The sequence below is a fragment of the Diorhabda carinulata genome, chromosome X (assembly GCF_026250575.1).
Source record: "Diorhabda carinulata isolate Delta chromosome X, icDioCari1.1, whole genome shotgun sequence".
In the NCBI taxonomy this organism is placed as follows: Eukaryota; Metazoa; Arthropoda; class Insecta; order Coleoptera; family Chrysomelidae; genus Diorhabda; species Diorhabda carinulata.
In genome coordinates this window covers 62,951,417-62,976,448 of record NC_079472.1, presented here as the reverse complement: position 1 = coordinate 62,976,448, position 25,032 = coordinate 62,951,417, and the positions used below count along the sequence as shown (strand labels likewise).

Here is a 25,032-nt window from a genome sequence, read left to right as displayed (position 1 = left end):
ATCCTCCGATGTAGCAGCATATTCAGACTGCGTGATAACGAATCTCGAATGTCGAACGTTGTGTGAACACACAGCGATTTAAAGATCGTAGCAGTAACTTCCGAGGAAGATCTCCAGAAACTAGTACACATCTTGAACACAGTAGGTAAACACTACAATACGATATTTTCAGCTGAGAAAATAAAATTCATGACAACGTCTAAGGAACCTAGAAACCCTAGGAAAATAGAAATTGATGGTTATGTAATAGAACAGGTACTAAAATTTAGATATTTAGAAATAGACATAACGAGCTATAGATATTGTAAACATAAGAAATACGTGCAAGGTATAAAATGTAATTGACTGGGTACCAAAACGAAAACAAGAATGAAATAGTCACATTAACAGAGTGACAAGGACAAAGGATAAATTGCCAACAGGCAGAAGAAGTATTGATCGACCGAGAAAGAGATGGTGTGACAATATGGATCCAGAAGACTGAAACTGAAGAAGAAACAGGTTTTAAACCCACCCTACAAGAAGGAAGAAGAAGAAGCTTCGGTTAAAAAGTTTTAATCCTTTTCAATATCGACGTTGATGTTTGCTCTGGTACAGAGAGAGATTAAGAAGAACCAGAAATAGAACTAGGTCATCTTCAAATAACGAATCCCATTTTTGTCTGGTTGAGAACGTTATGTGCGCCACATTGTCCATGTTATGATATTGAATGTAGTACATCATCATTAGTTTCCGTTAGAGAATACATGACACCCTTGTACTACGTTCAGGAGGTCGTCAAATTTTATGCAATTATGTTCCTTGAGATCGTACCAGACCCTATTTTCAACAAGATAATTGAAAATGTCTGCAATTAAACATAGTTTAAGAAGCTTGGAATGAAATAAAGCAACTTAATCATATTAAAACATAAACGTACACAATTTGGAAAAGAGTATGAGATTAGCTGTGCTGATTGTGACGGAAAGTATAATGGACAGACTAAGAGATCCGTTATTGTCCTGTTTAAAGAGCACCTAGCTCATTTGAAAGATAGACGGACCGGTAAATCAGGTATTACCGACCACGCTGCTAGTCAAAATCATGTCATAGATATTAATAATGTAAAATATGTATCCAATAATAAATTGTTGGATGCATTTGAAAGAATTTGAATTGTTAAACGTAAAAACAGCTTGAATAAGGACAAAGGGCCAATTCCTTACAGCCCTTTCTATAGTTTAGTAGTCAAGGAATAAATTTAAAGATTCCCGCCAAGGAGGTTTTTCCGCTGGAATTAGTTTTCCAACTTGGTTATCGAAACTCGCGTCAGACGGTGTAATTGTGAGTGTTGGTGGTGTAAACAGTGTATTCAGTACTTTCTAATACTGGTCAAATTATCAAGGCAGCTGCTACGTTCAATTAAGAGAGCATTCAACCATTAAAATAATCTACAAGATTACCAATTACTCACTATATTAATATTGAACCATTTAATATTCAAACAAAGCATATATAGATTCTTTTGAAAGTTACAAAATGATGCTTACATCAAGAAATTGCTCAGTTTCCTTAACAACACAATTGTCCAAATTAAATTCGTTCATTTTCCTGTTATCCTGTTCTCTAGTAAGTTTCAAAAGGAAGTCGCACGCTTCATTCTTATCAAAATCTTGTTCGATAGATTCTCTCAGGTGTGATCGCCAAAAAATATTTACAGGAATCGAACTAACGTTTTGTATTTTAAGTCTTCTCTTAATTTCCGTTGCATTGAATGGTATTGCACCGATCCTAAATAAAAAATATGAGATCTAAAATTTTTTTGAATCCGTTAGATTGATGGTAAACATAAAACCAGAGTTTTGGAATGGTCGTTGCTTGATTTCACTCAACGAAGGAATTTGAGAATAACATAGAAGAACAAAGTAATAAATAACATCCAAATAAATGGAAAACAATAAAACGAGCTGAAGATTTCAATTAGAAATGATAAAAGCAAAAGAAAAAATGTATGAAGGAATAAACGAATAGTTGAACATAGAAAGAACAATGTATCCAATATTCCTAGGGGGGAAACAAGAAGATATTGAATAGAAATTCACCCAAAAATTAAGTTGAATTCTTATTAATACATGACCATCCATCATGTACATCAAAGGAAAAAAGTTAATTCAAAATAGAGGCTTGAGAATCTTAAGGAATATGCTATAAGAACTGACTGTTAAAAGTGGTACCAATGCAGATAATATAAGAAATATGCCGATTTAAAGGTTGGTAAGAAAATATTTCAAACACAATCACTAGGAATTAATGTAAAAGGATGACAAGATCAATGAGGGGATATGACGTTAAAGATTTAACAAAAAACAGAAGCGAAAGAAGAAAAAAAGTCAAATAAATATATTAAAATCACGTATCTAATGGTAGCTGTCAATTATTGTTGAAAATTATATCTGTACCTGATAGTAGGATTTTTCGTGATACTATTTAACGCCATGGGCACTTGTATGGGGCATCCAACAATTTCTATTAATAAAGAAAAATAATACATCGGTAGCTCTTCTATTTCTATCACCACCTCTTCGGTGTAGATCCCGAAAGTATTTGCGTAAATCCAAAAATCTAACCTCACTATCGAGTGAGGTTCAATTTTTTTGCTATCAACTTCAGGTTGCACCAAAATGCCATGGTTGGTACCCATCAAGTCTTTCCATATTTCCTCTGTCAATTAAAATTAGTATGAAAAATTGATTTATACCTAACGGTATACTGATCAAGGTTTAGTTTTATGAGCAGTTCAATCTGGAAACTGCATCAAAGCACCACAGAAATGGAAAATCGTAAAACATAACATCGGAATAAAAAGATTCATTGGAGAGCTTGGGATTGTAGAAAAGGGAGAAGATCACACATGAGATTAGCAATTGAAATTCTTCTATCCAAAAAGGGACCTGAAAATGTTCCATATGCTCACAACGAACGTCTTATATATTTTAGATAAAATGTCTACTAAGTGTCATTTGAATCAATGAATTTAGTATTTTTTCCAATTCTTTCCACATATTCCCATGAAAATAAATGACGCAAAATCAGATGATTGTGATAGTAATTCCATTGATCTTTCCCTCCCTATCCATCGATTGTATCCTCTATTGTATTGATAATAGCTGAAGCTTGAGGTTTGGTTTTCTTACGAGGATCACTACTTAAACTTTGAGATATGGCAACAATGATGTGAATAGGTCATGATGTGTTGTCATACGAATACTAATTCCGTGCGATGATTTTCTATGACTTCCGACGTGGATGGAGTCGTGGAGGTCCTCCAAAATCGTCTGTTGTGCCAGAAAACATTAATCCTGTGCGTAAACTGATATTGCAAGATCATGTTTCATACCGTGAGATTGAGGCATTAGTTCCATTCGCATACATTCAATATTGCATGGATATTTGGCTGTCAAAAAGATTTGTTCGCGTTGGATACCCATAACCGAATAACAATCGATTATATGGGTCTTTCAAGACGAGCCAAATCCATCAAGAGTTGTCTGCACACTTCGAAGCAAATGGTTACCTATTTTTAAGGAATAACTTGACTTGTCGCATCCGTTCCATTAGAGCAACGTAGAACAGTCAGTTCTGGATGGCACAACAGCATTTGTTTGCCAGAAGTGTTCGAAAGAAACCAATCACTGAAGACGAATAAAAACGTTTTTGAACAGTCAATACATTGAATTCATGGGTCATCCGCCGTACAATTCTCGTTTAATACCCAATGTTTCTTCGTATACCGACAGGACAAAGATAAATTGCGAGGAAGAAGCGGTTGATGCTTTCGAATCACTTGTTTTGAAGGTACCTCAATCGGATTGGTAAAAATGCTTCGAAAATTGGTTCAAACGGATGAAAATGTGTTGCAAATAGATTTTAATGGAAAATATTTTGAAAAACAATAAAGCGATATCCAATTATAAATTTGGAATTGTTTCCAGTATCAATAAGAATGGAAATTTCCAAGGTCAAGCTATGAAGGTCGAGAGTTTGAGGTTATAGAAACAAAGATTGTTTTTTTTGTGTTTATCTCAAAACCGACAGCATCTTCATTTTATTATACCATGTATGATATTTTGATACGTTTTGAAAATAATATTTAATATCTGGGTGATTCGAAATGAGAAACTGAAATGCTTCAGATGTCGATAATACTTACCGTTCTTTTTTAAACGAAGTCTTATAGTTACATGATCGAAATTTTGCTTGACCGGAAAATTATTTACTCCCGTGTTACATTTTATACGCATTGGAGTTATGTTTTCGACGAATATACATACGTTAGTTGCTGAAAATAAACGTACTGAGAATATTTAGTTTTCAAAAGTATCGTTAAGATAAAAAGAAATATCGAAATCTAAACAAAATACTTTTAACCATTGCAATCAATTCAATATACAAATTTGATAAGTTCCGTACTATTGTATATCTATTTGAATATATATAAAATTTGATTATTTTCCACAATTCCAGTCCACAAATCAGTTGATTGTATATTCGCGATCATAAGACCTAATTTTCCATTCATGCCGTACAACGCTCGTCCCTACGTAGATAGACAGGTTATTGGCTATGTCAATATTCCTTTATTAGAGTGGCCACTTAAACAGTCAGGATATCAATCCTATAGATTATCTCAAAAAGGAGTCGAAATCATAGTTCCTCTGTTTCATATCATAACCAACCCATAGGCCTCTTTTATGCATGCGTTTTTTGTCGCTGGTCGCGGGGCGACAAAAAACGCGACGTTTTCTAATAGCACGTTGTTAAATCTGTGCTTTTATGCATCGACGTCAATCAGCAACTCGCCGCCTGTGTCGCGACGTACTGAGATCCTGTCGCGTGGAATTACAAAACGCGTCGCGACAGGCGTTTCAAAAATACATTGATTTCAATTGGTGCTTTTATGCAGCGCGTTTATTATCGTTTGTCGTTGCCATTTTGAGCAGTCAGCTTGCAGAGTTGTGTTGATGTGTGAGGGAGTACCATGAAAAATCTGGACGTTGAATTTTTTAGTGATGTAATAAAAGAAAAAACATGTTTGTGGGATTCATCATCAGAAGATTACTAAAACAGGCAATTGAAAAGAGATACGAAATTAGCGAAATTATTATTACCGAATTCAATAAAAAAACTGAAAAAGAAAAGCAGGTAATTAGTCAACATGTATTTTATTAGTCGCTAGGGTTGTATTTTAATAACGCATTCTACAGGGTCTTTTGAAACGTCCGCATGCGATTAAAAATCGAAAATGCGGCAGCAGCTAAATACTTTTGTGGTTTTCTCGACCATTTGTGTATCTATAATATGCGCCTCTGAGAAATCTTGTACTATTAATTGGATGCACATGCCAACGTCTCTGGCGTCTTTTTCAATGAAATTTTTATATATCAAATACGTAAAAACACACGGATCCATTTTTAATCACTGCCGTTGTATTATCCACTTGCAACAGTTGAAACTGATCAAATTTGAAAGCAGGACGCGACAAGAAACGCTTGGATAGGCCTCTTTTATACATGCGTTTTTTGTCGCCGGTAACGGGGCAACAAGAAACGCGGCGTTATTCTATTAAACAATATCCAAGCGTTTCTTGTCGCGTGATCTGTTTCAAGTGGACCACACAACGGCAGTGATTACAAATGGATCCGTGTGTTTTTACGTGTTTGATATATAAAAATTTCATTGAAAAAACACGCCAGAGACGTTGGGATGTGCCTCTAATTAATAGTACAAAACTTCTCAGATGATGATACTGCTGATCAATGAATAGATATAGAAAGCGTTGTTAAAATACAACCCTAGCGAATACACTAATAAAATACATGTTGACCAATTTCCTACTTTTTTTTTCAGTTTTTACTGAATTCGGGAATAATTATTTCGCTAATTTCGCATCTCTTTTCAATTTCCTGTTTTTGTAATCTCCTGATGATGAATCCAACAAACATGTTTTTTCTTTTATTGCGTCAATAAAAAATTCAACGTCCAGATTTTCCATGGTACTCCTTCACACATCAACACAACTCTGCAAGCTGACTGTTCAAAATGACATCGACAAATGATAATAAACGCGCTGCATAAAAGCACCAATTGAAATCAATGTATTTTTGAAACGCCTGTCGCGACGCGTTTTGTAATTCCACGCGACAGGATCTCAGTACGTCGCGACACAGGCGGCGAGTTGCTGATTGACGTCGATGCATAAAAGCACAAATTTACCAAGGTGCTATTAGAAAACGTCGCGTTTCTTGTCTCCCCGCGTCCAGCGATAAAAAACGCGTGCATAAAAGAGTCCGTAGAAGTCCTCTCCTATTGATTCTTCAACAGCTAATATTGTAATGTTGTCAGGTACAGTATTGATCCCAAAACATTTTCTTGAGGAACCCCTGTTTTAATCAGTCGGAGCTCTAAATATTCGGTTTCTTCTTCAACTCTGATTGTACCGGCTATCAGGTACGACTCTATTAGCTGAACCTAACGAGCAGATAATTATTTTCCGGTTTTTAGTAACATAACCTGAAGCTACACTTTATCAAATGCTTTTGGAATGTCTAAAAAAACAGTTGGGCATATTTTATGAGATGTCTCTATTATATTTATAGAACGATATACTCGATCTATCGTGGAGTGCCAATAATGATTTGTATTCATTTTACAAGGGCCGTTTTTATTTCAACCTCCGAAAGGCTATAAATAAAAGACAAGAGATTGAAACAATTGTCATATCTGTGGACAAGCTTGCCGTCAATGAATTCAACTAGAGTACAAAACCTTGAAACTTCTAGAAATTCCGTAGACAACGCAGTAATGGTGAATCTGTAGTGAATTTTGTCAACTCGTTGAACCAGGTCATCTGAAACGTCAGATTTGGCGTCCTTGACCCAACACCATCACTCATGAAGTTTTCCCTATAGACAAGACTCATTCTCCGATGGATTTCTGCAGTACCATGACCTTCAGCCTGTAGAAAACGAATCACACTTCACAATTCACATTTGGTGAGAGCATCAATAATGACGGACATGTTCACGTGGCTGTAGCACAACGCCGACTGACGCCTGAATGCCAACAATGGCGGAGTCGTCTACAGCACATGCCCGCTTTCTAGTGCCGCGTAGCGTCCGCACGTAGCGATCGAAGGTTGAAAAAAAATGTCCCTCGTAATAATATCTTCCCAAATAATTTATCGGTTTGCAGGATTCTACTTTGTGCACTGGTTATTCTGGTTTAGATCTCATTATCACTGAGCTATTTTGCACGTTATTTACGATGGCCTTATTTATTATTAGGTCAAATCTCAGGGCCCCCGTATGCATGATAAAAATTATTGGAATAACCGTATAAATATTATCGTCTAAATAACATTCCTACCACAAATTTTAAATTTATTTCCAAGTATCAAATTACTTACGGGTGAAAACAGGAACATTACGTAATTCGATAATATTTTCATGCAAAAACACATCACCAAATTCTTTTTTCAATATCTTTTCTAATTTAGTTTCTACACCATTTTTAATAGACATGGAAGCAGTTGTTTTCTTTTGACATCTCTCAGTGATTTCCTAGAATCAGAAATGTAAAAACAGTGAATACGAGAGATATACAATTCGTTCGGATTCTACTAATCTATTAATTAGAGAAAGACGTCTACAATATTTCGTAGAAGGTTACCACGAACTTCGTTTTAAATAATTTCAATTTGAAAATTGGTCAGATCACATTAACATGTATCGCTTGGTTTTATGACATTTCATTAATTCTCGTCGAAACGTGGAAATAGATAATATAAGTTGAGATTTGAAACAACAAAGATTTTTTAAATAAAATAAAAAGCTACCACAATCACTATACGATATTCACAGTTGTTATTCACTGGAAACAACATGGCGAATTTCCGATGTCAGCGCCCTAGAGGGTACGTGGCAGAACTAATCCATTTTCGCGGTTCATTTAAATTCTTGAGTTTTAGATGCGCGATAGTCATGCCGGTCGGAATATATCGAGAGCTCATTTTGTGCCAGTAAGCCTCGCAACTAACAAAGTGAAAAATGTAGATAAATAATTAAGTTGAATTTCTGGAACCGTTGATGATATTCATAATGAACACACTGTTTACACAACCAATACACCAACACTCACAATTACACTGTTTAACGCGCGTTTCGATAACCAAGTTATCGTCTTCAGAGACTGGAGTTTACGTCTTTGAAACTGTCAAAAATCAGCAATATTGATATCAGTGATACATAAATTATCACAGTACTTTAGTAGTAAACTAAATTAAACTATTTCAATTTATCACAGTTGTAATAAAAGGTGGAAGAAACTGTTTTGTACATAGAAATAGCAAAAGTTTTATCCTGTATATCATTTTCCTGTACCTTGTCTACTAATAGTTTTTAACTGTGAATTAAACCTTTCTTTGCATTATTTAAACTTTCTTTTATACATTCAAATATTCCGATTTCACACATCTTCTTCAATGTCTTTAACTGCTATTTGTTATTCTTCAAACTGTTTGTCAATTTTAATATTTTGGCTTTTGTATTCCGATGAACTTGACACGTTACCATATCCGTAGGTGTTAAATTGTTCTCGCTAGTTCCAGTTACAGTCAAAGAATGCGATTTTTGTTTGTCACACCTTCTAAGGGCTCTTCTATAGATAAATTATGAAATTTTAAAGCATGAACTATCAACTTGAAGCTCTTCGACGATCATATCAGTGTCTACAATGTATTTGCAGCATATGAACGTTCTTGGTCTATCAAACATTCATTAATTTTGGCATAACTGTGATCTTTATAAATGGAAGGAGACAATGAACGCAGGAATAGATGGGATAACTTTACACTTCTATTGAAATTTGTAAAATCACTTTCCAGAAAATGATTTTCACACAAGCGATAATTTGATGTTGAACTTTAAAATTTACGAAATTCTTCTAATTCCGAACACACATCAAGATAGCGTTCGGGAAATTGAAACAAATGATTATTGATTTTGACAATGACATTGACAGTAATGACACATTTTTATTACACCAACGTCACGATTGGTAATTGACAGAACTAAATTTGTGTTGCTGAAATTTACATGCTTCTTATTGAGTATGTTATATGACAAGAGCTCATTCATACTAGAGAATCAAAAAAGTCTAAAAATCCAATCGTCATACTGATTAACTCAGAAATAGCGTACTTAAAAAATGGTATAAAAGGAAAATTAGGGTGTAGACCAGCTAACCCGATCAGTAATAAACAAACAGGACTCTAAATAGACAAAGTTTCTTTTCAAGACATGAAATGTAAAATTAAATCTACAGTGTTCTGTGTGTGGCAGGATATATGAAGTGCAGCACAAAACAATCTGAAAGAAATCAAAAATCAGTGAATTATTGGTCCTAAAAAATGCCTTTTTTTATTTGGAATGTTGCCTGGCACTACAACATAAACTCAATAGTTTTTCTTCGTCAAATGAATAATAATAGACTCACTTCTGGCAAAAAATTTGGACGAGAAAAATTTTCTTCTGTTTCTTCTTCTAGTGGACACTGAAAATAAAATTCTTCGGTAAATAATTGTATACAAATTTAACTCTCGAGCTAAATTGTTATTAATATGATATATACCACGATTCTTTATAGCTTTAATAAGTTTAATAGTTTGTGATTAAATCAATACGGGGATTGCTTCTTTAAATGTTTCCTTTTTACCTACTTATGTACGAGAGCTCGAATTGTCGCGATGGAGAATGATTCTTTTTTTCTTATTGTTTTCTCTGATTTAATCAAATACTTTTGGCAAACAAATGCTAGTGCACCATTCGGAATTGACCGTTCTACGTTGCTCTGATGGAACGATGGGGACATGTCTAATTATTCCGACGAAACAAGCGACAATTTGCTTCAAAGTGCGCTTCAATCTCTCAGTATGCATATCTTGCAATATCGGCCAATTTTGGACGACCTTCACGAAATTCATCCTGTAGTGGAGTGCGGCCACGATTCAATTCGGAAAACTAGCGAAACTTTATCCCCAAAAGTCGAAGCGAGTTGATCACCACAGTGCTGTTAATTTAATACAAGTCATAGAGATTTAACTCCATTTTTTTATCAAGATGAATTTTTCAAGTATCTATTAACAACTCAAATAGCAGTCGTATGGCAACACGTTCTGAGTACGTTCACCATTAAAAATGTCATACTTCATAGTTGTAATGTCAAATTTATGACATTCACATTCACAGCGTTGCCATATCTCAAAGCTCAAGTAATAACTTGGAACATAGAAACGAAAATATGCCCTCAAATTATTGCGAAATACAGGAAAAGATGATTTCAATGGGCAAGTGATTGTCCATTTTTTTTGCATTGTAAAATATTGAGCCCTTAACTAATTCTGAACGAGGAGTCGTGCTCCGCGTGCAACGACCTTTTTGAAATTTGAAAATCGTGCTTACGAATTAGGCAAACGGATTCAAAGAAGAATGAAGAAGAATAAAGAAAGAGTCAGAATTTTTAATCTTTTAAAGAAATCTCTTTATTGAGCCCTGCTGTTTAGTTCGAGTAAATATCGGACAGCTCTCTTTTGTAGTTTAAAGATGCGTTCAAATTGAATCGCACCACACGTACCCCAGAAGGGAGATGCGACTGAATAAGGGCGTAACTAACAATTTTTCAATTATTTTTTTCGTGTTGTTCATATGCGAGAACATAAAAAGGGCGTTAAGATCATTCAAATATAGTAACACATTTTCGAGTTACGACCGATAACTCAAAGTGCAGAGGTGATGTGAATTTTTATTATTATTATGAAATTTTTATCATATTATTTTCCCATACTTCCAGGGAGGAACCACGATCAAATTTAAGGGCCACAGAGATCGGAATCTCCCCAACAAAATGAATACATCTGGCTTGTTCGACACGCGTTATTTGTGTTTAAATCTAAGAAAGGAATCAGTCTTCATTTCATTATGTTTAAATGTCCAAACATTTGATTCATTTCCAATAAAACTTCCTCGAGTAACATCTGTTCACTCTAAAGATTGTCACTATTTTTATTTTGGTAATTTTTAAGTATTTTATTCGCTTGACTTACCTCGGTACAAGAACAGACATCAACATCGAAAACATCCTTGTCCGTGGGAGGCCAAGGCACCTTCTTGAAGTAGCAACTGTTTACCGGTAAATAAAAAGTTAACCGTGGACCTTCAACCATACACAACACTTTGATTGTTATTGGTTCTTGACCCAAACCAACAAAACACGGAATGTAAAAATCTTCTAGTAATCCTATAAAGGAAAACATTGGTTTTGTTCTCCGATGTATTCGAAGAAATAAGTCACAAGCTCAGTTTGAAACCACGTGAATAGCATTTACATTTTTAGTATTTTAAGTATCAAATACGAGGGTTGTTTGAAACATTTTTCTTTCATAATAATTTTTCATATTTCAATATATAGGCCAGGTACCAGCCGATTTCGCGTGGAATTTTGATAATCAAGATCGATTTTATTAAAAATTAGTATTTATAACCTTATTTAAAATCTACCCTGTGCCGAAGGGTGCTTTTGCCCCGGAATGATTGACTAATTCTAAACGACTTTCTACAAAGTTTTTTTCGTCGAAAACCTCAAATAACTTGAAATTGATGGAATTTTCGGAAAAAACTCGAGAAAACTCTTACAAAACACATAGAAAAACCCTTTAAATGAGCACTGTCAAAAGTCTTTTGCATGAAAGTTGACTGATTGGAAAAATGTGATAATTATACCCTCGCCATTACCACCCTATTTGAAATTAATCCTAATCCACTTGTAATTAACTTCATTTATGTATTATTGATATGATCCAAGTGATTCGATCAGTTTTGAATGCTTATTTTAGAAAAACTAATTGTTTTAAAGCTAAACACTGCATTTTCATAATGATGGAAAAAAAAGAATTTATCTTAAATAAACCAAAAACTATTCATGTTATGAGAAAATGTTTCCAATATCAATTGTAGGGTTTTTCTTGCCAAAAGTTTTGAGCTTTTTGAAATCTATATATAATAAAAATTGAAGGAGATACATTAGTTCAAAATTTGCATCCGCGTAACAAATGTGGCTTATGCGAAACCTTTGAGGTACACCCTTTTCAAAATAAGGGGTTGATAATGATAAGGGGTTTTAGTTGATATAACGTTGAAGTACTTGAAATCCTCTACAAAATGCTTTTTTAAAAATGTTTCTAGCTTGAAAATTGAGCGAAATATTGTCGAATAACCAACTGACTGCTTTTTTTTTCAAAATTTCGGGGCACCAATTTTGAAAAAGAGAAACATGAAGCGTACAATCGAGGCACCAACGAGAAAAGGAAGAAGATATTAGTGATGATGAAATATAATTATTCAAAATTGTTTTCCATATTATTTTCTAAATAAAAAGTTTTATTGATTTCGAAAATATTTTAATCTTTTTATTATTTCTGTAAAAATATTTTAAGTGCAATTTTCAAAATTTTTGGTCATTGAAGGTGGGTTTCATAAGGGTTGAAATATTTAAAAAGCAACACTTCCTAAAAATAATGACGAAATATTCTCAATTCAATATAAATCCACTTTTTAACTATAAAAGAATCATTGAGATAATTTTTCAACTTTCCATATGATTAGGGGATGATTTGGAAGGGTTACATGAATCTGATTGATCATAAACTTGTTTAATAATGTCAACAGATTTACGAATAATACATTTAAACTTTACCAGGTTACCAGAAACATGCATTAAACCTGATATTTTCAATTTTTTTGCAATAAAGGGTAATTTATACCCCCCAAAATATAAGAAGCCCGGTTCGGCAGAGGGAAGATTTCGTAGAGAAGGGTAAGTAGAGCTTAAATTCAAATTTTTATGGATATCGAGATTATAAGTTTCTTTAAAAAAAGTTTTCAATATTACTACCAGTGGTGTATGCATTAAAATTTATGTATGAAATCTTTACTTTTTTAAAATTTTATATTTTTTTCTTCTAATGTATATTATAAATAAAGTTTAATTCCCGTTGAACCGGTTCAAAAACCTAACCGGTTGCTTCGGTTAGGTTCGAGTTCCGGTTTAGCAGAAAAAAACGTTCCGGACTCCGGTTCACGGTACGGAAAAACAAGCCGGTTCGTTCCAGTTTTTGTTCCGGTTCAGGTTCGATTCAAACCCTTGTTTATAATAATACATATAAAAATTCGTCAAAAACTAGAAAAAAAATCAGCAATTCTTTTTAATTTTTTATTTTCGATACGTCAGCCAATTTTCGTTATCAAAAATCATCTTTAGTTCCGGAACGCGTTCCTATCCAAAAAGGAAGTACCGGAACGACGTTCCGGAGCGTTCCGGCTCGACAATACCACTGATTACAAACCTCAGAGGATGGTCTTTGGAGGGGTTGCAAGAGTCTGATTAATTATAAACTTCTTTGAAAATGTCAACAGATTTACGAATAAAATTTAAATTTCAGTTTACCCGAAACATGCATAAAATCTGAAATTTTGAATTTTTTGCAATAATGGGTAGTTTACACCTTCCAAAATATATATAGCCCGGTTCGGGCTCAGAGGATGGTCTGCCACGACAGTTTAAGGATCAGAAACAGGAACCAGTCGCTGGGTGCCAGATTTGTTGATGCCAATTCGAAATGGAGCTGGTAGATTCACCATATGGAAAAGCACTTTTATCTTTTACTCCAAATACGGTCGCTTTTTTGGTATTCCTCCTTTACCTTATCAAGCAATGATGCATAATACTCTCCTTTTATTATTTCACCTTTTCAAAGATAGTCGATGAGCACAACTCCATAATTATCTTAAAAAAATAGTCACTTTTATGATGGAATAGGCTTTGCCTTATTCGCACTTTGTAATCTTGACTGTAGTGGTTTTATCTACAGTTATGAATCCACGCAAAAATTTGGCTTAAATCGCGGTAACAAGGCCTAGAAAAAGTTCATATAAATGCCGTTTTTGCTCAGAGGAGCGAACGCGGCTCCCAACGCGCGGGTAGTTTACTTCTTCACTAAATATATAGCAAATGAGTTTTTTACACACACACACACACACTCTAAATCTCTTTCTACTCTCTCAGCAGCATCTTCATGAGATACCTTTTATACCTTTCTGAGTCTTCTTATGTTTTGTCTAACTTCTCTTTCATTTGCGTAAGCTTATTGCCTTTCAGAAACAAACATTTAATGACAGCTCGTAATACAATTTTGTCCATTTTTAAAAAATATTCAAAACGATTCAATTATACTATTGTCAAACTAAAAAATGGCTGAAATTTTAGTGAAAATCTCTCAACACATGTTCAAATATATTACCATCCAAATGGCTATTGTCGCTGCTCTGAAAATTTCTGTCCGAGCCGTCTGCGCAAGTCTTTTGTCTACGACCGACCGACCGTTTTCCTTCGATCTTCCCTTCTATTATCTCATAACGCTCGCCTCCCATTATATGTCATAGGTACTGCAAATATATCTCCTTGATTGTCGTGAGGAGTTACCCATTTGCTCTAGGACCTCTATGTTTGTCCTATGTACCGTCCAAGATATCCGCAGCATTCGTACAGATCAAATTTCTTCTCCGTAGCCGCATCCGTACAGAAGAACATGTAAGATATAACAGCGAAGTATTCTGGTCCGGAATTCCAGGCTGAGGTTGCGGTTTGCCAGAAGTGTCCTCTTGTTGATCAGAGTTTTCGATTGTGCCCAGGTATCTTGTTGTTCAATGATCTCTCCATGGAGTCTTAGGATGGCGCTTCTTTGTATTTTTGAGAATACCAATAGTTTGGTCTTGGAGGTATTCATATAAAGGCCGAAATGCTCGCTATATTCTGCAAAAACGTCCATAAGAGATTGAAGTTCTGGTAGGCTACTGGCCACTACCACGGTATTCCATTGATCTTTATACCTGCAGTTGTAATTCTCGAAGGCTTATAACTTCAGTTTGAGCTTAAAAATTCTTCAAACAACCCTCGTTGATCTTTTAGAAACAACAAAAAATGATATTCTGTCATAAAATCATTCATGAGCGGATTTTGGAATAGGGATTAAATCGCACAACTCTCCCATACTTTTAAATTTGTACAACCGAAAAGAAGACAATAATACGTTAAAAAACATAAGTAACTATAGTATAACTCCGGAGTTAATGGAGAGTTTCAAAGTAAAAGGAAATCACTGTTCAACATAATTCATGTTCTATACCTATTATTAACTGGTTCGGAAATATTGAGATTTCTGTTTGAAACTGTATAATAATTCATTGTTCACAGTTTTAGCTGTATAAAACTTATCAATCTCTTTCCTACGAGCATAAAACTGTATAATTTACCTGTTTCTGTGCATATTAATGTAGCTGTAACTGTGATTGTCTCTAGGGGTTTAATTGCTGACGACGATGGATTCAATTTAACAACCATTTTATCAACATCTTCTCCTGTGGGTCTAAGAAACTGAAAGAAACCTGAAGACCAAATTAAATTATTCAGTTTGTCTCGTCGTTTGATTAATTAATAGCTAACGACGTCGAAAGTGTGTATACACTTTTTAAACCATTTCCTCAAGATCGAGTAATTGGTAGCACTCGGATTTTTTTTGATAAACAAAAGCTTTATTTTTTTTTCAATCAGAAAGAATCAGAAGTTCTTTGCGTCAATTGTATAGAGTAAATTGTATTGTAGAATCGGAGGAGGTCTTTCATCACGTGACTCAATCTACGATTTATCAAACACTATAGAAATCAAACATAATTAACATAAAATCGATTGTCTTCTTCACAAGGCATAAGTGATAGTTATAGTTAAGTTATTTTGAGTAGATCGTAGATGTATAGGACAAAAAGAGTACGTGATAAGATGCATCCCTGGGGAACACCAGCGTTGACCTTTCCGAGGTGTGTCCATCGACCTTGGTGGATCGATCTTCGAGGAAGCTACTAAGTCATTTGATAAGTGAGGACGACAAACTGCACAATTTTAAGTTATTTAGAAGGTTGCATGCCCAACTCTGTCAGAACTGAAAAAACCCGACGACCAATCGGACAGTAGTTGTTGGGAACCGTCTTTTTTCTTTTTTTTATATGGGTTGAACCCGACGAATTTGCAAGGAAGAGACCACTTTCTTATGATAGGGAAAAGAGTTTACGTAGCGTACAAATTCAGCTGCGCATTTCATCAATGCGATTGGTGGTATTTCATCTGGACCTGTGGCTTCATTGATGTTCAAACTCCTGGCAGGCGAGGTGGTAGTTCACCCCGTGAATCATTAGTTGAATTTGAAGCAAATATGTGACCCAACAAGTCAGCTTTTTCTTTTGCTGACTCATCTTCTCCAGTCAACGGTAGAATTTTTTCAATGTTAAATCAGAAACTAATAAACTTACCTATGATAGGACTATGGTTCTCAACAACAAATTGTATATCTATTGGTATTCCTTTGTATACAATTTCCAATGGACACAATATAGGAAAAGTTGTTTCCCTTGTTTTTATTTGGATATCAAATTTAATAATTTCGTAAGTGATAATGCAAATATCTTCAATTGTTGTATTAACATCCGAGTCTAGCGATATTAGAACTAAGATTGATACATAGCTCATAGGTTTCTAAAAAAATGATCATATCATAAAATCGAGTTTCCCTTTATATGTTTGTTTTGGTCCTATATAATAAAACAGTGATCAATGAGTCCTCAGCATGTCGAATAACTGCCACCACCAATCATCAATCATTGAAAACTATGTTTTAAACGACAGGTGTTAAATGTTTAGGCTATTTTCTCTAATAGTCTGTTCCTTTCGAAAAATGTAATTATTATTTGTGTCGATTCAGTGTTTTGAACATTGTTAAAGGCATAGACTTGATTTGACAAATACTAGAGGGACTTTTCTCTAAGAATATTGACTGGTGTGTGGCCGTACAAGCGCCGACGATTATCATAAATCAGGACGTCGAAAAGATGTGGTTTCATCAGAAAGCATGAAACAATTATGAAACTAAAGAGTGAAATTGAAAGATCACGATAATGCAAAGTATATCCACAATGTCAGTTCCATTTCTATCAGCCGCAGTTCCGAGCAAGCGCGGCAGTGATTTAAACTCAACCAGAAGAAATGTACGTTATTTTTATTCACTGTTGTCGACGAATCTTCATGATTTGCAAATTTGCGAGGTTTACAGAAAAATACTGTAAGTTATTCAATGATTAGAAGATCGGTCAGACAGTTCAATGTAGGACGAAATCAATTGCACATAGAAGAACGATGGGGAAGCCCGTCTTTCGTTACTGACGAACTATTTCATGTTACTCTTAGCGACTTTCATCTTTTCTTACACCTAAAATCTTTCGCTTCACCGATGATCACAAGTTTCTACAAAATTTCGCAAGCTATGTCGAAAACTAGTTCAACAGTTGTAGATTTTGGTATAAAAAATATTATTTCTGTATCTACAAACGTTTTTTTTTTATAAAACCGAACGTGGATATACATCGTATTATAAGTGTTTACATCCCTTTACATTCGTGTATTTAAGAAACTTCTTTCGAAATGAAAAAAAAAATAATATCTGATTATTCAGAGAAACTTTTCAACCTGACTCAATAGATTTAAGGCTAGCCGACATTTCAACGAGTAGCAATTGGTTTAGTTCAAGTACTAGGTTCTGTAGATGACTTCGACAACCTAAAAGCTCAAACATCAAGAAACGAGAACAAAATCAAGTACATGAAAACTATTATTCATACCGTTCTTAATCAAAAAGAAAATAAGTTAAACTTCAATGGTCATAGCTTATACCTACTGCTATATAACATTCTTGTCGCAAAGCATCGAGGTGAGAGATAGAGACGTTGATATAATATGAAGCTGGCGATCATAACAATGGTGAAAGTCACAGGTTGAAGTGGGTGAAGCGCCTGGTATTGGATCTCAAAATGTTCGGGATAAGGACTGAGCACAATAATCTTAAGAATACATTTGGAATACAATTGGAATGGTGTCCTTGAACAGTCTAAAGCTCATAAGTGTAGCTGTAGCTTCGAAGAAGACAAAAAAGAAATATTGAAAGTATTGAAAATACACATTTTCAATACTTTAAATGAAAAATTTTCGTATTACTTTTTGAATACAAACATTTAACATTGATCTCTTTTCTCTTTCCATAGCCACCATATTCTCCCGATCTGTCCTCCAGTTAATAGTAAGTGTTTTAAGACTTGAAAAAATGATCCAAGTAAAGAAATATCTGGTAAAGTAGTTGCTGGAATATAAGCTTCTTTCGAGACCAAAAAAAAATGTTTGCTCCATGTTGTTCAAAAAGAATTTTTGTCCCTTATCTAGGCAAATAACGATTCAAATCTGTTTTATAACGATAATGACGATTTAAAATAAAAATCGAACAAACATTTCCCTCATTATTGCCTACCTTTTTCTGTATTTTGTAATATAATTTCTTATAATCCCAAGGATTGCATGTTCCATAAGTAAAGCTCAACTGTTGGGCTTCTTTCATTATTTCCATATGAGGAGGTACATCTATGTTATATTTAACTTCCAATATTTTCCACGATAATGTTTGCTCCGAATCGTTTCTAATGTAGAATTCTTTTTGAACCTCAAGGCCGTGGGGTAAAATCGAAAAATTAATAAAAGGACACGAGAACGCCATCCTTTGTTTCGGTTTAGTGGAAGCGCTTGTCTGATCACAGAGGCATCTGAAATTTACTAAGGTGGTTCAGATATAAAATTTATTGTAATAAAAGTTGCTGCATTGGATAGTAGATTGGTCTGATACGAAGCGTTATCTCTCTTTTTAGTGTACTTATCGCCATGAGCGAGAACAAGACAGAACAATGAGAACGTCAACACGACATGGCTCAAAAATTGAGCATCAAAATAGTTAATATTGAGCAAAAATTTATGAATGGTTAACGCATAATTTCAGCTGATAGATGCCAAGACTTCTGAAAGGTGTTTTGGGACATAAGAGGAGTAGGAAAATATTTAGAAGTGAGGATCTACCCCAAACTTACTCCAATTTTTTTGACGCACCTATAGGGTTGTTTATTAGTGCTCCGAAAGTACTTTATAGGTGAGGGAGACACATATTTCCCAGCATAAAGCTCATTACCTCATGGGTGATTCCGTTCTAACTGTGATTTTTTGTATTCAAAATTTCAAGATTTTAAAATTTAACTTTTCTAACTTTTTTATGCATATTATTCATCTATTTTACTGTAAAAATAAAACTCTAAGAGGAATTTACTACAACTTCAAAGTATCACGAGCAAGACACAAATGTCGGATTTTGAGTTCCACGGTACTGACTCATTTATCCACGGTACTGACATGGTAACTTAAGATATTAAACAACAAGTGCATCAATTTTCCTCAGTTTGATCATAAACATTAGAATTTATAAGGTAATTAGTTTAAATCATTTGTTACGACAAAAAAAATTAATAATTTATCGGTAAATTCTAGGAATGGACATGACACGGTACTGACATTCAAGTGATGTAGTATAAGTTTTCTTTAAGTGGCAAGTTATATTGTATAAAAATAATGTTTAAATATCTTAAGAATTATTCAATTAACACAAAATTTTTATTAATTGATTATTAATTAATGACTAGTACAAAAAAACAATACAGGACATTGAATATCACAGTTATAATGGAATCACCCTCATATCCTTACCACATCCAACGCAGATGAGAATCCCCATAAGATTATAGGGCAGCATTTTCAAAATTTTTTTCAGTGAACGTATGGATTTTTGGGGGATGAGTTAATTTCTCCCTCAACCATTGAATGGAATTTTATATACCAATATCGGACAAACATATTATTTCATAAAACTTCATCGCTTAAGTTTCGATATGAAATAAAGTAAGGCCTGCTAATACCACCCCCTAGCTCTACTGATATTAAAAAAATAAAAACTCAATTATAGTCACCACCTTTTACAGGTGATATCTCGGAAAGGGGTGGGATGAGGAAATTTTGTTATAAGAGAGACCGATTTTAATTCCATACAAGCAATCACCTCCTGAATTATGTCTTATGAACTTAGAAACACCCTGTATTTAATGCTCATGTAAGTCAGTTAAATATTATTTAAATAGATGAAATAACTGCAGAGAAGAAACTTTCTTCTTCTTTAATTCTTACTTCGGTATATCTTCTTCAGTGATGATTGATACACACACTTCTATTTCCGTACAAAGAACGTCTACTGCCTGAAAATTTTGATTGAATTCATTCGAATTTTTATTGTACTAAAGATTATACTTCGCTGAGGGTTTTTCCTGAAATATTTTCTTGTTCAACCACAATGAAATCCTCATTTTCTTTCAAGCTGATTAAAGGGATGTTCATAATATAAAAACTAAAAACATAATCGTTGCATACATAAACTTGAATCCCCGTTTGCCGTTGCCGTTTGTGGGTGACGTTTGCCGTTTGACGTTTCTATCAAATTCTACAACAAGTCAAAAGTCCACCATAAACAAACAAATAGAAAGAGAAATAACTAACGTCATACGTGACAAATCACGTGACAAACGCAAATGAATGTGATTGGCACTTTTCTATTGCTACGAAAGTTGCTACCATTTGATGACGGAAAAAGATAAAAGTCATTTATGTTGAAATTCACCATCGGAAAACGGCGACGTCAAACGGCAACTATAAGCGGTCTCATGAATTTCATGGTTTTTAGTTTTTGTAAACGGTAACGACAACGGCAATCGGAAAGTCAAGTTTATGAATCTGCCTTGAAACTTTGTTTCAAGTTATTGATGATACGACTAGTTAGAGTACCAGGTGGGGCAAATAAGACCCATCAAAAATGAAAACAAAACAGTTATTTTCTTGATTATTTTTTCTTTTATTTTGATTCTAGGTCTCTTTTGATAGAAAGTTGCGAAAAGAGGTAAAAATTGAAGTTTTCGTCTACAACGGACTTTATTTTTTTATTCACTCGTTATTATAGAACCGTATAGTACAAAACAAAATGACAGAATTCTCTAGATCCAGATTTTGTTCTTGGAAACAAACTTATTATTCTCAAATACAAATCTTATCATTTTTAACGGAATTCTATTTTCTAATATGAACTTCATTGATTAAAAATTGACATTAGACTGATTTAAAATAATTTATACAACAATTAGCATGACTATATTCAACTAACTAATATTTAACCACAAACAATGAATTTCTAATGTCAGAATCTACGAGGGATTAAATTATTTTTCAACGTAAAATCCTTTTAAATCCTATACACTTTTTCCACTGATGTTCTAGCCTTTTGAACCCTTCCAAAAGGAAATCTTTCTTCTGTAAGTGGAACCTTAAGATTAGAATTAATAGCAAGTCTCTGAGGGCAAAATCTGGTAAATACGGAGTGTAGTCAACAAATTCGAAGTGTTATAGCCACGGCGATCGCTGAAGTGTGAAAAAGTGCGTTATCCTCATGGAAAATCACTTTCTTTTTTTCAAATGCGGTAGTTTCTTTACAATTTCTCTTTTTGCTTCATCAAGCAATGATGCGCGACACTTTCCTGTTATTGTTTTCCTGTATGAAGAGAGTCATTGAACAAAATCCCATGACTATCCCAAAAAAAGGTAGCCATCACTTTTCTGAACAATAAAACCGTCTCCAAGTATGTTCACCCTTTGAAATCCACCGTATTGATGGTTTTTTCGTTTTAAGATGGTAGAGGTGGATCTATAGTTATAAAACTGCGTCAATAAAGCTTGGGAATGATTCAATCGAATGCGCTATTAGTCCAAAATGAGCAAACGCAGTACCCAAAACACGAAAAACGTACACTTGTATAATTCTTCAACCATTATATGACAAATTCGTTATTTTGATATGCCGATGACTTCTTCACTATCTCTAATCTTATTCCAACGGTCGTCCAGCACTTTTGGTGAACTTTTTCCCCTGGTGAACACCTCATACAGTGTCTAACTTATTTTTTTCTAACTAAGCTCAGAAACTAAGCCTACAAAATGGCTGTGATGAAAATAATTCAGGAGAAATTGTGTTTGGATTATATACAAGATTATCAACTACGTAAACCCCAACGATATTTTGATTTAAGGCTCGTTCAGACAATGACATTTTATGTCGTGGCACCTAATGCCGGGACGTGAATGCCGCAACAATGCATTGTCTGAACAGTTGAATGTCTCGATGTCATGGTGTCCTGACGCTAGTGCCGCATATCAAAAATTTTTGATATACGACATCGTGACACCGGCGATTCGCGACAATGACATCAAATGTCTCGCTTGTTTCATCGTTTGAACATCGGGACGGTGACAGTACTACTGAGAGTGCGATACTACAATACGTATTTTTTGGCGCGAATGTGCTGTTTGTCATTCAATCATGTCTTCGTTTGATATACTTACATTTCTGGAATGTTACCAGCAATACCATTGTCTATGGGATAAGTCCATTTCAGCATTTAAGGATAGAAATAAACGGGATTAAGCGGAAGAAGCGCTTCTGAACATTTTTAAATAAGAACATGTGAAAGCATTAAGGGCAAAAATTACATCAATTCGAGGAACATACAACAATGAATTTCGAAAGGTGAAAAAATTAATGACAACTGGTTCTGGTGTTGATGAAATTTATAAGCCCAAGTCCCACTAGTAAAATTTTGCTCACATCTTCCTTTCCGAAGAATTTGAACTGCAAATTGCAAAAAGACTTGGGGTTCTCCAATTGCAATTCCCTCATCAGTGTTCCTGATGCACCTAATGTGTTTCTACGTCTAATCCACTCTCTTACCCACACTCGCCTTTTTAATTTTTGCCTCGACTTCAAATTAATTAGTTCCGCAACTGCAGTTATGAGCTCCGCCATTTCTGATAATAGAATGTCGCAACACAAGTGTTGGTACGTGTGAACACATAGTGCAATAATGTCGAATGTCAAACGCTGTCACAGCATTTGATGCCACGACATGAATGTCACCGTCTGAACGAGACTTTAATGTCAGTCTCCATAGACTTCATGATCAGGAGTTTGGTCAGTCGTTTTGACGAACTGGTTTCATTGGTTAACCGTTTTAGAAGCGATTAATACAACATGAGAACTACGGCGAACTTCTGATTTCAAAAATTTCATTTTTTTCTTCGGCCACTTTGTTCGCCAGATTTAACTGGGCCCTACTTTTTTCTGGGGATATTTAAAAGGTAAATAGTATGTTGTTGAACCAGAGACTATTAAACAGCTTCAGCTTATTTGAGGCGAAATCAACCATATAATTAAAAATGCATTAAAAAGAGCCAATATCGAGAGAAATAAAGAACATTTGTAGACATGGACATAATTTGCATAAAATATATTGAAGGAATAAAATTATTCTGAAAGTTATCCTTGTTCAACACTAATAGATCTTATTTGGCACACCGTGTACTATTACGAACGTGCTTACCAGAAGAAGATGCTGTGGTAACCAAATGTATTAGCGTCTAAATGTATGTCGAAATCAAATTCAGATGTAGAATATGGCGGTAAGTTCGTACAGAAACTTTTTTGTGTTATCCAATTTTCTTGTATACTCATGATTCCATCTAATTCATTATTTCTAAACTTCCATTCACAACAGAACAATAAAGAGCTGCAAAGTTAATCAAAATTATCTATTTCTTTCTCAAAAATGATACCACGTGACCCGAAATGTGAACTAAATTTCGGGCAAATTTCGATATCAATCAATTTCAAATAGTTTTTGAAATATATACTGGACAAAACCTAGTGGGTGTTTGGTGCACTGTTTTATTGTCCTATGAGTATCACTTTTCCCTATCCTTGGAGTTTTTGACGCTTGCAGCATCTGATTAATTGTTAGTTTATAGTGAAACAATTGGTAAAACTGTTCCTTGTTTTTTTAGTGAGTTTCTTCTATTAACATTCTCTAGTTTGGTGAGAGTCACTGCTTGCTCTTGGTGAATTGTCACTTTTTACAATTCCAGAGTCCTTGAATCTCACATCAACTAGTTTTGAATTTATTTCGAGGAATTGTTCGCTTCTTTTTTTCAGTGAGTATTTTACTTATTATACTGCAAAAGAGACTACTTCCTCTTTGTAAATTTCCCCATGACGTTTTACTATCCTCAAAGTCCTTTATAGATCGCTTCATCTAGTTTGTGGTTAGTTAATTGTGAAGAAACCTAAAAAAATGTTCATTCCTTCCTTTCAATTAGTTTCTTTTACTTATGCGAAAGTCACTGCTTTTTCTTGGTGAAAAACCTTTAAAACTTTTTGTCATCCTTAGAGTCCTTTTCATATCAACTAGTTTATAATTAATGTCTTGTGATCAAATTACTTTAAAAGTCCAAGTTTGGTAGAAAGGTCCATTGCTACCATTCAGTTAGTTTCTTCTTATACTTTTCACTATGTTGAAACAAAATTCACTACTTCCTTTTGATGCATTTCCTCTATTACTTTTTACCATCCTTAAAGTTCTTTTTAGCTCGCATTATCTAGTTTACGATCAGTTTATTGTGAAGAAATTGGTAGAAATTTTAATTGCTTTCTTCCAGTTAGTTTCTTTTTATACTTTTCACTATGTTGAGACAAAATTCACTACTTCCTTTTGGTGCATTTCCTCTATTACTTTTTACCATCCTTAAAATCCTTTATAGCTCGCATTATCTAGCTTACGATCAGTTTATTGTGAAGAAACTGGTAGAAATTTTAATTGCTTTCTTCCAGTTAGTTTCTTCTTATACTTTTCACTATGTTGAGACAAAATTCACTACTTCCTTTTGGTGCATTTCCTCTATTACTTTTTACCATCCTTAAAATCCTTTATAGCTCGCATTATCTAGTTTACGATCAGTTTATTGTGAAGAAATTGGTAGAAATTTTAATTGCTTTCTTCCAGTTAGTTTCTTTTTATACTTTTCACTATGTTGAGACAAAATTCACTA

At 34.3% G+C, this 25,032-nt stretch overlaps 1 protein-coding gene across 3 annotated transcripts in view; it reads right to left on the bottom strand.

Annotated features, from left to right (window-relative positions):
• The window catches only part of LOC130900858 (uncharacterized), a 57,653-nt gene that overhangs the window by 13,836 nt on the left and 18,785 nt on the right, over nt 1-25,032 (bottom strand). For 2 of the 3 annotated variants that reach the window (XR_009060226.1, XM_057811767.1), the window contains exons 9-20: nt 23,532-23,717; nt 20,362-20,458; nt 20,242-20,309; nt 18,494-18,782; nt 16,452-16,674; nt 15,402-15,533; nt 11,138-11,331; nt 9,532-9,588; nt 7,445-7,598; nt 4,190-4,318; nt 2,439-2,700; nt 1,530-1,770 (exon numbers count right to left, since the gene is read on the bottom strand). Coding sequence is in view for 2 of the 3 variants with exons in the window: in XM_057811767.1 (XP_057667750.1) it covers nt 1,530-1,770; nt 2,439-2,700; nt 4,190-4,318; nt 7,445-7,598; nt 9,532-9,588; nt 11,138-11,331; nt 15,402-15,533; nt 16,452-16,674; nt 18,494-18,782; nt 20,242-20,309; nt 20,362-20,458; nt 23,532-23,717 (2,032 nt within the window). In the remaining variant the exon portion in view is untranslated. The remainder of the gene's footprint in view (nt 1-1,529; nt 1,771-2,438; nt 2,701-4,189; nt 4,319-7,444; nt 7,599-9,531; nt 9,589-11,137; nt 11,332-15,401; nt 15,534-16,451; nt 16,675-18,493; nt 18,783-20,241; nt 20,310-20,361; nt 20,459-23,531; nt 23,718-25,032) is intronic. The other variant, XM_057811769.1, reaches the window with a different exon arrangement.